The sequence below is a fragment of the Callorhinchus milii genome, unplaced genomic scaffold (assembly GCF_018977255.1).
Source record: "Callorhinchus milii isolate IMCB2004 unplaced genomic scaffold, IMCB_Cmil_1.0 Scaffold6, whole genome shotgun sequence".
In the NCBI taxonomy this organism is placed as follows: Eukaryota; Metazoa; Chordata; class Chondrichthyes; order Chimaeriformes; family Callorhinchidae; genus Callorhinchus; species Callorhinchus milii.
In genome coordinates this window covers 25,061,297-25,075,667 of record NW_024704747.1, presented here as the reverse complement: position 1 = coordinate 25,075,667, position 14,371 = coordinate 25,061,297, and the positions used below count along the sequence as shown (strand labels likewise).

The following is a 14,371-nucleotide window of genomic DNA, read 5'->3' as shown; positions in this document are numbered from 1 at the left end:
ATTCCACAGTGTTATGCAAAAAAAGCCAGCAAGCATTATCACATACTGCTATCTGCAAGCCAGTGTAAAGGTATGAGGATAGACTGATGTCACGTGAATGAAAATAAATCAATGCACAAATGGAAAATGTGTCTGAGTAAACATTCTTTAACGAAATATTCCCTACACAGGCTTTAAGTAGCACACACAGGGTTATCTTAGAGCTGCTCATTATAAATGCAGAGTAAAAGCTTGACAAATCTACCAGTTCACGTAATTCTAAATTAAAAGACGCCCCTGACATTTAGCCATCAAAGTACGAGTGCTTAGTATTTGCTGAAACATTTCCCATTGTGTCGCTCAATAGCAAGAATACAATATATATTTCCGTGCACCCATTTTGCAATGCCTAAGTAACGGTAATGAACAAATCCAATTGGAAAATCAGCTGAAATGCAAGCAACTATTATTCGCAAAATGAAAAGTTGCCTGTAAAATAAATATTGATGTTAAAGGATTTTTTCCCCCCACCCCCAAACAAAGATGAAACATCACATTGCAATGAGAATGATGAAGACAATCTTGATTTGCAAATAAACTGCAAAATTGACACATGTAGCATGCAAGTTTTAGACATTCTATAATACATCACTTATCCATGACCCAAACTAACCAAATGCATACAAATAACATGAGCGTGATGAAGTCGTAGCATCTGTTGAAGAACTGAACCTACTTTTCAATGTAAAAAAAAGCAGTCTTACCTCTCACTTCCATTTCAATCTGCTGTTCAATCTTCTCTTGAATCACTTGTTCAAAAGCTGCATGAAACAGATAAGTCTTAATACAATTGTGAAACATAGCATTGAAATCATATTCTCATACACACAAAAACACAAAATGAAAACGTGAATCATGAAACTAGGAAAACATGAAGTATGCAAAATGGGAAAAACTGACATTCAATGCCCACGTGCAAAAAAACAAAAGTGGTTGCTGAGTGTGGATTCCAGATTCACAACGCTTTATTCAGACAATCCATGATTTCGTACAAAAATGAATCATTCTCCTTTTATTTTTTGCTCTGCATCAAAGTGTCAATCATGCCTCGCATGCCTAATCTGATTTAAGAAAAAGAAATGCAATAATCCGCAGTGCAACAAGACGACTTCTGGAAATAGGTTCTTCCCGTGAATTGCGCTGAGATGCATGATAGATAGGTTCACAATTGGAAGGATCAAACCATGCAGTTGCCAACCTGTCACTCTAAGAAGAGTGTTGCACGCCGTTTCTCCAGCAGAATTAACTGCCTGGCATGTATAAGCACCACTGTGAATCTGACTGGCTTTCCTTAACTTTAAAGAGCAGAGCAATCCATCATGCCTCAAGGAATATGATGGAGAATCTTCAAGTATGTGTTGGTTATGTAGCCAGATCACACACGGTGATGGCAAAGCGTTCACCACACAAAACAGGGAGACGTCTTCTCCTTCTTTGACAGTGACTTGAGGAGGTAGCCTTTCTAGGAACTGAGGTACTGTGATTCCAGTCTCTATCAATTCTCCAAAAGGCACTACGTCAGGATAAATGTCTCTGCTTCTCTGCTTCTGTTTCCCAGTTGTTTTTTTGCCTGAGGTTGGTGGTGGGGTGGTTGGTTTCTTCAGTGATTCTTGTTGGTCTTTGTGACCAGATGTAATTTCTGGCATGCTTTCAGTTTTATTGCTACCTGAACCTTTATCAGTGGGAACTTTAGTACTTGTTTTCGTTTTTTTGTCTTCAGCTATGTGAGAATAAAGTTATGATAAGTTTTAAACGTTAACTTAGCAATTTAAGCAAAATAACAATTTGAAAATGTATAATAATTAATTAAAGGATGCAATAATTCAAGCAAATTACAATGATGCAATGTTTTGGTATTACTTTGTTTTGCCACAAGTCATTATTATCAAATAAATAACTAAGATTAAAAGGCAAATTTAGGATTCTCTTAAAAAGGCACTAAGCGTAGTTTGAACCCTTCACCCCCACCCACTGGCAACAATAAAATTGAGGAATGAGGAGGGATTGTTTAAAAATTAAATAATCAATAACCACCTTCTACTATAAGTACGGCAGTCGTCTTCACTTCTCCAACTTGGTTGCTAACAGTGCAGCTATACTCCCCGTGATCTTCTACGCAAACATTAAGGATTGTGAGAGAGAGAACACTTTCATTTTGAGCTATCTTCAGTCTTTCTGATTCTTCCAGTCTTCGGTCTCCGTGATTCCACGCAACCTCCGAGAAAGATCCCTCCTGAAAAGAGCAGATGAACTGTGCCACCTGCCCGGAGTTTACCCTCAGGTCACTAAGTTCAATGAGAATCTTGGGCACCTCAAGAACTGTTATTTCAGCTTCACATTGACCTTCACCAAGAGCATTTACAGCTTTACACCTATACATTCCTCCATCCTCTTCTTTGATATTTGGTATCGTTAGCTCAGATGATACTAACACTTCAGCTTCTGGTATAGTTACAATCTTTACTCCCTCCAGTTCTATAATCTCTTGACCTTCCCTAGACCAAGTCACTTCAGGTTTAGGGAATGCCAGAATTTGACATTTCAGAGATGCAGCTTCACCTAACAGAACTGTGACATTGCTCATATCTTGCACGATCTTTGGAGCTTTTTGAGGAAATCCTTGGATGATTTGTGTTCTTGAAACTTCTTGGGCCCCTTCCCAGCTTTGAGAAGAAACTGTCTTGCTGGACGAACTTGTGGAAATGCTTTCAAACGTCTGAACATTGTACGCGTGCTCTCGCTGTAAACTGATTTCTTCTGAATAGTTCTTCATGTGTGTTACTGTCACGGGAGAATCCATATGCACTTCTGATACTTCAAAAGTCTTTACAGCTTTTCCAGAAGTTGTTAAGCTCTGACTATCTATGCTCTGTAGTTTGTAATCTGAGTGACAAAAAACAAAATATTGGTGATATTAACCTTATGACTAATAAACGATAAATCAATAGCTATGTCTCCAAAGGGAAATCCAGGATGCTGATCACAAACTAGAGTCCAATTCATTCAGCTAAGAAAATCTCTCATGTTCTTTCCTCAAAATATCCAGTAAGTTGTTTGGCAGAAAACAGCATTCATTTAAACAATAGGAAAGTTTACTTGTCCTCTGAAAGTATTCAAGAAGAAGATGAAGAAGAAAATGTGCACTGGAGTTCCAAATGTTGCATTTACAGAATCAGATTCTAGTGCCATTTGCTAGATTGGTGGCATGAAATACGAAGCCAAGAGGAATAAATCAGTAAAAAGATGAGCACAGGACATGCCACAAAAAGTCTTAGATATCCATTCAAAGGATACATTGTTTTTCCTTCCATTACTATAGGTATAGCAGTACTAGATGCTTCTCCAGTGCTATTGTTTTCTATGCACTGATATTGCCCAGCTGGGGACAGACAAGATTCAACATTAATAAGGGTGGTCGTATTCTGAGACTCATCAAAATGAAACATCGGATCTTTCTGTGTCTTTATTAATTGTCCATTTGTGAAGCCACTGGTTCTCTGGTTTAGAAAGACCAGAAACTATTGCTTGAAACTTGTCCATTTCCCCACTGCACTGAAGTGCTAGAAATGGGTTCAAGAAAGATGGGCCTTTGGGGTGTGAGCATAAGCCACTCGGCCGTTTTGATGTAATTTCTTCAACCTTTTTAATGGCCTGGAAAGAAGCACGTCAAATTTTTAAATTGTTTGACTATCAATGACAGTCGAGAGCAAAGATGCAAAGGGGCGAACTTGCCATTTAAAAAATACTCCGTCTCTTGAGAGTTGAATTATTTTAGGTGCACTTGTAAAGACAAAAGAAAACATTTGTCTTTAAGTTTCAGAGTCTTGACGTTTAACTCAAGAAAAAAAAATCCAAACAAAAATGATTAAATAGAATGCTTTATTTCTGAATAATTTACAATTAGCACATTTTTTTAAAAAAAATGACACACTGTACTTTCATAAAGGTTGTGATTTTACGCTGGAATTCCACAGTATGCACAGCAAGTGGCCCCTATTGCACATCTCAAAGGGCGACGAAACAACAAGCCACAACAGAGAGAGACGGCAGGCAATGAGAACAAAGATGACGGTTGCTTGATGAAGTCTGTGGCTGATGGAGTGCTTCAAACCGACAGCACGTACAAGAATAAGGATGAACGGTGGACAGGAAAACAAGCACAAAATGTGTACGGTTGTGCAAGAAATGAGCATTCTTGTCCAACTGTGCTGATAAATATGAAGATAAGCGCCACATAACAATGACAAATGCATCGGGAAACCATGAAGACAACCACATGTGCAAAAAACTTTGCTCCATAATTCACAATGACGAGTGGGAAAATAATAACATAAGACAACACATATGCAACTGTTTAAATGGTCTTACCTCCCAGGCTTAAGGTAGCGGAACATGACACCTTTCCAGCAGAGTTGGATGCTACGCAGGTGTAAAGGCCTTCATCCTCTGGGTAGGCTTCAGCAATCTCCAGCTGGTACGTATCTTCGAACTGAACCATCTTAAAAAATCGTGATATCTTGATCTCCTTGTCCTTAGTATGCCAGGAAACCTTTAGATCTACAGTATTTATATAAAAAAAAGTAGGTTGATCAGAAATTGTATCCCACGCAGATTTGAAGAGACCATTGTTGTACAGAATACGATACAATTTAATTTGAGTTTTACAGTACCCGTCTCAAAGTGCTTCACGCAGAATGGGAACATGTGTAAATTTGAATGCTCATTTCCTCATCTGCCTGAGTGTAGTCTAATACCTTCTGATAGTCAGCTACCGGAGGCATTGGCAGTAGCCGTAGAAAGCAACAACAACTTGCCCTTCAAGCAGAACGGTATCTCAGAGCATTGTGGAACAAGACATATGGCTGCTTTCTTGGCACCAGCCCAAACAGATATAAGATGATGGGGGGAATGAAGATAGAGATTTAAAGGGAGAATCTGTCTACGTACTGCCATTAAACAAGTATAGGTTTTGCCCAATAGCTCAGTTTGTAATTCTTTACCCAGTGGGAAACACAGCCACCCACACAACGTTTTTCAGGAAAGACCTTATACAAGTACCAGTTGCAGTAGTTGATACTTTCAGTGACTCCTGCTGGAAAGCACATGGGAATCGAAGCTCCCTTTGTTCCTCCTCAACAATGTGACTAAGCCAAACATCAGAAGAGCACACAACAGGCAGATTTAGGCTATGGAATCATCATCATAATTCCATTTCATTTGGAGCCTTGTCACTTTGTGGAGACGTCTCAAAGTGCTTCGCAGGATACACTGTAAGAATAGTGTGACTGTGTGTATTTTGTTGGTAATTGTGGCAAACCGTCATGTTCACTGTGTACAGAACTGAGACTCGTAACACTTATTTCAAAGGGGAGCTTTATAGTCAGCAGATAAGTGAAATTTTCTTATCATCCAATTTAGGTTCTATTGAAAGCCAAGTGTCCCCAATGAAAGGATGATGTGCTAATTCATGAAAGCAGACAGTACACCAATTAAGCAACTCTTAAATATTTATATGACAAAAATGTGTTTCCCATTGCAAACCTTGTGGTTGATTAATAAGACAAACATTGTTAACACGCGAAGTACCTGAACCAGTAACACGACACTGGAAGTAAGCGGGTTTTCCCTCAGCAGTGGAAGTACTCTGGATCGGGCTTATGATGGTAGGTGGATAAATGGTCATTTCTGCTTCAGGAGAAGCAACCTCAGGGACTGTTTGTGTTAAAAAAAAACAGAAACTCTGCGTAAACTGCTATGTTTTTGCACAACATAGGATCAAAGCACTGAACTGATCAAAGCAGTTGTTTATTAACTGTGCAATACAGAAGTAAATTTATACATGAACTAATAATTCGCACCTGTTTATTATCATGGGCAGCTTTAAATTTCACAATTTAAATCCGCAGAGAAGTATAACATCATACAGTCGTTAGATAAGCAAAAAGCAGAGGGGAACTATTACAGCAGTTAGTAGTTGGCGCGCAAAGGAATACATTTTATCAAATTTACCTTCGACGTCAAGTGAAGCACCACTAATAGCCACTCCAGCTTCGTTGGATGCTTCGCACTTGTACATGCCTGCATCCTCAGGGAAAACCTCAATTAGTAGCAACGTGTACTGATTCTCATCATGGAGGAACTTGCGTTTAAATCCCGCAGAAAGTTTCTTATCATCTTTGTACCACGATATCTCTAATTTGGGGGTGCCTGTTATCATACCGCAGAAGCGAGCGGGTTCACCTGCTCTCACGGCACACGGTTCCAGCTCAGAAACAAAACAAGGTGGGTCAGGAGCTGAAATGGAACAAAAAAAAGACCAAAAGATTAACATTGCCTTTTCGGTTTCATCTTAGTTCTTTGCCTAGTCTACCTGATTGTTCACTCACCCAAACCCATCTCTTTTGTTAAGGCTTTACTAAGCAACAGCTTGCATTTAATAAACACTATGAGACACTACCTTGGATGGAAGGCGTATATAATACTTATATAGATAAGTGCAAGTTCTTGTTGTTGTGAATGTTGCGTAGCATCTTTGAGTGCTTTCTCAATGCATAATAGATTTTTTTTCGCAAGCACTGCAGTAAAAAAAAACTGGAGAGCAAATGTTTCTGCGGAAATTATTCGCAAAAGTGAATAGTATAATGTACTGAAGAGCTAAATGTCAACAGCAAATATTTATGTTTGGGGAAATTCTGTGCTTTGTGAATGGTCTCCTTCTGCGCTGTAGATTTCTACGTTTCTAGGGAATTGTGTTTGTCTCTTCTACTTGTAAAGTAGCTGGTGAGAAATTGAAGATTTTATTTGCTCTACTTTCTAAGTGAAGAATTGTACAATAGCGGAAAAGAAGTTGCAAGGACCAATGCGATACATACCGTTAACATAGAGTGTCACAGAACTGCGATTTTTTCCAGCAACAAAGGTGTATTCACCGGTGTCGGAAACTCTTGTTTCAGTAATGGTCATGCGATGGACACGCCTTTGTACTATGTATCTGTACCGTTCTTCTAACTGAAAGTTGATCTCAATTCCATCCTTGAGCCACTGAGCTTCCACGTCATCTTCATTGACTTCAAATTCAACGACCGCTCGCTTCTTGTCAAGCACCTAATCAAAAAAAGTCATTCTTTTGTCAGAATAATGTTCGAGAAAATGTATATAAAGTGGAATATTCTGCGTATCTATTGTGCCTTAAAACAGTATGATATACCTCTAGTGTTCGAGCACCGCAAAATGTTCTGGCTCAAGCTGAAAAAAAATGTACCTTAATTTCTCGACTGATAGGTTTTGAGATCTCGATATGTCGAGACTCCACGTACAACGTAGCAGACGATACACTTCCTCCTGCTACGACTGTGTAGCTTCCGGCATCGGATAACTTTACAACAGGAATGGTGAGACGATGGACGAACTTTTCGCTTTGAATCTTCACTCTGCCAACAAAAAAAAAGCAATCGAACTGTAACGGTCCATCTGTGTTTTCATCACATTTATCCAGCAGGTAAACAACAACAACAACAACTGGAATTAATACAGCACCCTTCACACGGGGTAGAGTCTCGGAGCATTTAAAAGGACCGTGAGTCAAATATGTACCTGTCAGAGTGCGAGATTTCGTCTCCATCTTTCATCCACTGCACTGTGATGCCGGGCTCTGAGATTTCACATTCAAAGGTAGCCTTTTTCTTCTCAACAACTTTGATATCTTTGATGTGCTTTCTAAATTCAATGAGACGAGCTGCAGAAGGGAAGCACATTAGGTTGTTAGAATTCGTTAAACGTATAGTTTTAAGGATTTTTTTTTAATATAGAAAAAGACACGCGAACAAATGGATAACTCCAAGTCATTACCTTCCACAAATAACTGCGCTGTTGATGTTGCTGATCCAGCAGTGAAGGCATACTCTGCAGCGTCAGTAAAGTGAATGTTTCGAACGGTGAGAGTGTGTTTGGTTTGCTTGGTCTTTATCTGGCATCTCTCTGTTGATTTGATCTCTTTCCCATTCTTCAGCCATTTGTAAGTAATCCCTTCGTAGTTGACTGTTATCTCAAAGGTAATGGTGTCTTTTTCCTGTGCATTTATGTCCTTCAGCATAGATGTTATTAGGATTGCTAAAGAAAGCAAATTGTACATTATTTGCAGGGGGAAGCTTCACCGACATGTGCGCTCTATTTATTAAAATAATAAAATAATATAATTATTATAATGCAGTTTTATAAATAATGTAATCCTTGGTAATAATAATGATCCTTGCATGTGATATAGCAACTTATCACGTCGTCGAGACGTCTCAAAGCACTTCACAGAATATACTGTAAAGTAGATTCACTATGTATTTTGTGGCAACCATTTGTGCACAACACGTGGTTGCCACAAAATACATGGAGTGAGTGACTCATTTTATTTGGGGGATTGTTGGCCAGGACACCAGGAGAAACTCTCATCTCTTTTTGAATAGCACCATGGGATCTTTAACATACACCTGAACAGGTAGGTGGGACCTCGGTTTAAAGTCTCGTCCGATATTAACTTAAAGTAGCAGATGCAGGGCGTGTAAATAAATGGTGAAGTCTTACGTTTTATTGTCAATGTAGCAGAGACTTTGTCATTTCCACAGATGAAGGTATATTCTGCAGAATCCTGGTGACTGGTATTCATAATAACTAGCTGGTGCAATTTTCCTTGCACAACAACTTTGAACTTGTCACTCATTTCTATTTCCACACCATTCTTCAACCAGGTGGCTGGGACGTTGAAATGTGAGACTTCACACTGAAAGGTGGCAGTTTTGGTCTCTGGGATTTCAATATTCTTCATGGTCTTGGTGATGTGGACAGCTTAATAAATTTGGGGGAAAAGAAAGAAAGCAAACAATGAAAAACGTTGTGATGCAGGAAACAGAAATCTGTTAGGTTGATTGATTTTATTAAATGCTTCCCAAACTGATGTGATAATAATAATAAATAATAATCCTCGCATTTGATATAGCGCCTTAGCGTGTCATTGAGACTTCTCAATGTGCTTTACAGAAAGTGGAGCAACTGTTCACTTTGTGGGCGAAATAAATATAAATATAATATTTAAAGATAGATATTGAGGATTATACACCATTAGGAAATACTTACATTCTACGTAAAGTTTCGCTTTGCAGTCAAGCTGCCCGACAACTGCAGAATAGTCGCCAGCATCTACAGGAGTGACGTTCTCCAGCACTAGTTTGTGAACTTTCCTTTCAGAAATGACTTTGCAGTGATCGTTTGACTTGAGTTCTATGTTGTTGAACATCCATTTCACAGGGATATTATCGTGCGACAGATTAAGTTCAAAAGTAGCAGTGCCATTTTCCATGGCAGTCGTATCCCTTGGTTTCTTCACTATCTTGATAACTATTGTCAGAAAAATAAAGTATGATTTTAAATCCTTCCCGTCCCAAAGCAATGCATGCAATAATGCCAAAATATATACAAAATATTTGTTTTTAATTGCAACTATGCAATTTAATATATCTGTGGTTATATTATTCAATTTATAGTTAACACATATGAAAACAACCAATTAATGCAAAATGTGATTTTTATCTATTTCTGTAATTGGTCATCACTTAGCAGCACTTGAGCCCCTCGAACCTGTTCCAACATTCTATAAGATCATGGTTGATCTGTACCTCAAGTTCAATTACGCACCCTTGCCCCCGTATCCCTTAATACCCTGCTTAACAAATAGTGGTTACTTACTTTCCACATGAAGCCTGGCATTGGCTGACAATCTGCCGAGTTTGAAGCTGTAGACAGATTCATCGATCATTACACACTTCTTAATTTTGAGAGTATGCACAAATCCTTGTACAGTAATCTCGTATTTGGCATTAGACTTGAGTTCTTCCCCGTTTTTGATCCACTGGGCTCCAGACACGTCTGGATGTGTAAGTTCTAAGGTAAAAACCGCTTCCTGGGTTTCTGTCACCGTCTGGTTCTTCAAAGTCTTCTTTATCTTGACAGCTGCACGAAGACATCATCAACAATGCAATTGATTTGACGGAAGCAATTTTAATGATTGTATAATGCGTATTTAGGCCATCGTTTCAAGATTTTGCAAGTCAAATTCTCATTTACAAAATAGAAATCGGGTTTGAAAATTCTTGGTCGGTAAAGAATATGGAGTGATAGTTTCACCAATGGCTCAGTGGATAGAATACAGACAAGGAAGATCCCAGGTTGATCTCTTATCTTTGACTAAATCAGCGCATCTCAACCCTGGGCTGGTTGGAGCACTACAATCTAGGGTAGTTGGAGCAAACATTAGCCAGGGATCACAGATGTCAGGTGAGGGCTGGATTAGGATCAGCTGTTGTTAGATCAAGGAACGTACTGGTTCCTCAGGACAGGTTAATGACTTGGGTGAGTAACTGCAGATACACTGCCACTTGTGGGACTCACTCCACAAGTGAGTCACCAATTCTTATAATAATAATAATCCTTGCTTATGATATGGCACCTTATCAAGTCGGAAGTCTCAAAGCGCTTCACAGGATATACTGTAAAGTGGAGTGACTGCGTGTTTTGTGGGTGAGACCGGCAGCTGATTGCACACAGCAATATTTCCCAAACAGCCATGGAGTGAGTGACCAATTTTATTTCTGGGATTGGTGGTCAGGACATCGGGAGAGAGAAAGTTCCTTCTCTTTTCAAATAGTGCCACAGAATCTTTAAAGTCCCCCTGATCAGGCAGATGGGGCATTGGTTTAACGTCTCACCCGAAGGACTATCGAAGATTAAGAATAAATGAGAAAACTAAAGGCATGAAAAAACAGCAATATGAAACGTATCAAGCGTGCTCGAAACCATGCAACCAAAATAAGCCTTTAATCTTATTGCAGTCATAAATCTGCTGTGTAATGGTACTTTAGAGATGGTGACGACATTTTATGGCTGGCAACAGACTGATTCATGTTGCTAAAAACTTGAGACGCTTCAATCGTGAAAGCAATATTTAGGAATGAAATAGTCCAATGAGTTTAATCCCTCATCAACATCAAGGGAATTTCAATCGAGTCTGAGGGAAGTGACACACTTGATCTAATGATGAATATTTAAAGCATCTTCTATACTTGGAATAATCATTAAAAAGTAACCAAAGCATTGTTTAAAACAAGTTTTCTTCCATATTCCACAAATGGAGCGCATAGGAGACTAAATATATCAACATTTTGCATTTCAATTTGCAGATTGAATTATAAATGAAAAAAAAATGAACAGGAAATGTTTCAAGTGACATCTCCATATCTCAACCAAGTGTCCAGACATAAATGCACCTCCTTTATTCTTTTAATACTGACCTTCAACCTTCAGTTGAGCAGATGTCTTAGAGGTTGCAATTTGGTATGAATATTCAGCTGAATCTTCAGACTTAGTGACCTCAAATATGAGACGTCTCCTAACTCCATCTTCTTCGCTTCGGATCATATTAGTGAAATTTATTGACTTGCCATCCTTCAGCCATGTTCCCTCAGCGTATGCATTGGCAACTTCACATTCAAAGATCGCTTGCTGTGATTCAGCTACAGTTTGGTCCTTAAGAGGTTTGCTGATAGCACCACCTACAGGAGTACACACATGGTCGAATGAAGCAAAATATCTTTCCCGATAGAATCATTAACAATACACCAGGACCTCCTCAATACAAATTTTAACAACGCTTTTCTCTAGATTTGAACTCAAACTTCATTTCAAGTATTTTACTTGTAAACTTCCACTTCGAAACGAACAGGAGCCATCGCAACCATTTTCAGGCAAACTCCGTACCTGAGACTGTCAGGTTTGCTTTTGAGGTCTTGTCACCAGCAGAGAATGTGTATTCTCCCTCCTCGTCTTTCATTACGTTCAGCAGAATCAGCTTGTAGATTTTGCCGCGTGCTTCCAGCTTGAATTTGGGACCCGGTCTGAGTTCTTGGCTTCGGAACATCCACGCCACATCAATCCCCGGGTGAGACAACTCGGCCTCAAACGTCACATTCTGCGTCTCGGTGCAGGTCACGCTTTTGAGTCCTCGAACAATTGTGATTCCTATTTAGACCGAAAGGGCAGACATTCAGAAAACAACAACAACAACTTGCATTTATAATAGCGTCCCCTCACGCCAGGGTAGCGTCCCAGAGCGCTTGACAGTGTCGGAGCACGTTACCGAGCCAGGGGGTAGGTGACCGTAGACACGGTCGAATAGGAAGAGTTTCAAGCCCGACCTGAAGATGGGGGTGGAAGGGGCCAAGGCGGAGGGTTAAAACAAAGTGTTAATCCCCCCCAAAAAAAAATCTATCAAGCAAATCCCTCAAGCAATTTTATATATAAACGGGGGCACCTACGTTCAACACTGACGTTGCAGCTAGTTTCAGCTTTGCCAATGACGAGCTTGTAACACCCTTCATCAGAGGCAAATGTCCTGCTGATCGCCAGCCGCTGCTTAGAACCTTTGGCCACACTCTGCAACCGGTCATTCATCTGAATCTGTTCGTCATTAAAGAACCACTTGACGGAAGTAATATGTGCAACTGAGACTTTGCATTCTAAGACTGCCTTTGTTCCTTCAACAACGTTAAGATCTTTAAGGGGGACCACAATATCGACACCTGAAGAGAGCGAATAAAGAGTGAATTGTTAATATTCGTACATATGGTAACAATTGTACCTTATGGTACAAAAGGATATTCATTTCTATATATATATATATACATACGCACACACAGGCTGACCAAAAAGTCATTACAATGTCTAATAAGTCTTAAAGAAATGAGGATTTTTTTTAGGTAATAGGTACTTATCATAACTTTTTGGTTATATATAATATGTATATGAGTACTTACACTGTACGCTTAAACGTCCAGATGTTGAGAGGTCAAAATCACAGATGTGAAATGAATAGGTGCCAGCATCATCTTTTATGGCATCCTCGATGAGCAACATATGCGAAGCTTTGTCAATCACAATGTGAATACGCTCATTCGCCTGGATTTCACAGCCGTCCTTCTTCCAGACACCTTCAACGTTCTCTTGAGAGAATTTCGCTTCAAATTGGGCAATATCTCCCTCACAAATTGTCTGGTCTGCAAGGCCGTGGAGGATTGTCACAGCACGTGCTACAAAGTAAGAAAAATGGACACACGTCAATAACCCCAAGTGATATTTCTAAATCCAGATTCCTTAAATTCACGGATAGCTTTAATTTTGTTGCATAATTTCTGCGTTATTTAAACTCATGGCTTTGTGCCTCTAAGATATATTGTAGAAAATGCACGAGTCAATTCATGCTCTGCTCGGTGACTTTCTTTCGCATCCAAACAGTTAACTTACGTCTCATCTTCAGAGTGCAACTTGTTCTTTTGCCGTCGACGACAAAGCTGTACGAACCCTGATCGTCCTTTGCAACATCCTTAACGGTAAGAAGGTGACGGCCACGACGAGAAGAAATGTAGTACTTGCCGCTGTTGTGGATCTCGACGTCTCCTTTGTACCATTTACCTTCCGCATCTTCGCTTGAGAAGGCACATTCCAAATCACCTGAGAAGGATTCCGAAACTTCCAAGTCCGAGAGCTCAGTGATGAACTCGTGAACAGTCGCTGCATAAACAAGAAGGTTTTGCTGGTTAAGCAACCACAATACGACACCAGTCTTCCAACATTGCACCACAATTCCTTTCTCCAATAAGCTAGGAAAATGATTATCAAGGGGTTTCACTGGGAGCAAAGAACAGGTAAAGTGCCCCACCTACTTTCCTATATATCTCATTACTCACTCCGCAGTAAATTAAAATGAACTTCGATGCTAGAAAGTGGACTCTTTGCAAATAATAAATATACAACTTCTCACTCAGCACAATGTGAAAGAAATAAACAGTTCACAGTTTTTCGACGAAATAATTGGAACAAAACGGTACGATGTTTGATCACTGTTTGACAATTTAAGGCGATTACATTTATTGCTCTATTCTTGACAATTTTCTACTGCTTACCTTCAACAATAAGCTTGGCTGTTGATTGTATAGAATTATCTTCAACAAGCGCGCAAGTGTATTCTGCGGCGTCACTCATTTCAATACCCAAAACAGATAGGAAATGAATTCTCCGGTCCGAATGTGTTCGATATTTTTCACTGGTAGAGATGCTCACTCCATTCTTAAACCATTCCACCTTGAAGAATGGTTCCGACAATTCACACTCAAACGCTGCCATTGTGCTGTTCTCTTTTGTATGAACGTTGTGCAGCTCCTGAGTAAATGTAATGACTTGTTTGGCTGAAAAAAAGAAATAAACTGTCGTCATCGGGCAACAAAACAAAAAAAAT

The 14,371-nt window shown here is 39.5% G+C and overlaps 1 protein-coding gene across 1 annotated transcript in view; it reads right to left on the bottom strand.

Annotated features, from left to right (window-relative positions):
* ttn.1 (titin, tandem duplicate 1) overlaps window positions 1-14,371 on the bottom strand; it is a 227,881-nt gene that overhangs the window by 208,759 nt on the left and 4,751 nt on the right. The window contains 19 exon segments of the mRNA XM_042336317.1: window positions 744-800; window positions 1,238-1,759; window positions 2,074-2,922; window positions 4,408-4,596; window positions 5,626-5,751; window positions 6,049-6,333; window positions 6,912-7,143; window positions 7,301-7,469; window positions 7,633-7,774; window positions 7,888-8,148; window positions 8,614-8,874; window positions 9,163-9,423; window positions 9,772-10,035; window positions 11,373-11,633; window positions 11,839-12,099; window positions 12,396-12,659; window positions 12,894-13,166; window positions 13,381-13,647; window positions 14,040-14,321. Of these exon segments, the coding sequence (XP_042192251.1) occupies window positions 744-800; window positions 1,238-1,759; window positions 2,074-2,922; window positions 4,408-4,596; window positions 5,626-5,751; window positions 6,049-6,333; window positions 6,912-7,143; window positions 7,301-7,469; window positions 7,633-7,774; window positions 7,888-8,148; window positions 8,614-8,874; window positions 9,163-9,423; window positions 9,772-10,035; window positions 11,373-11,633; window positions 11,839-12,099; window positions 12,396-12,659; window positions 12,894-13,166; window positions 13,381-13,647; window positions 14,040-14,321 (5,226 nt within the window).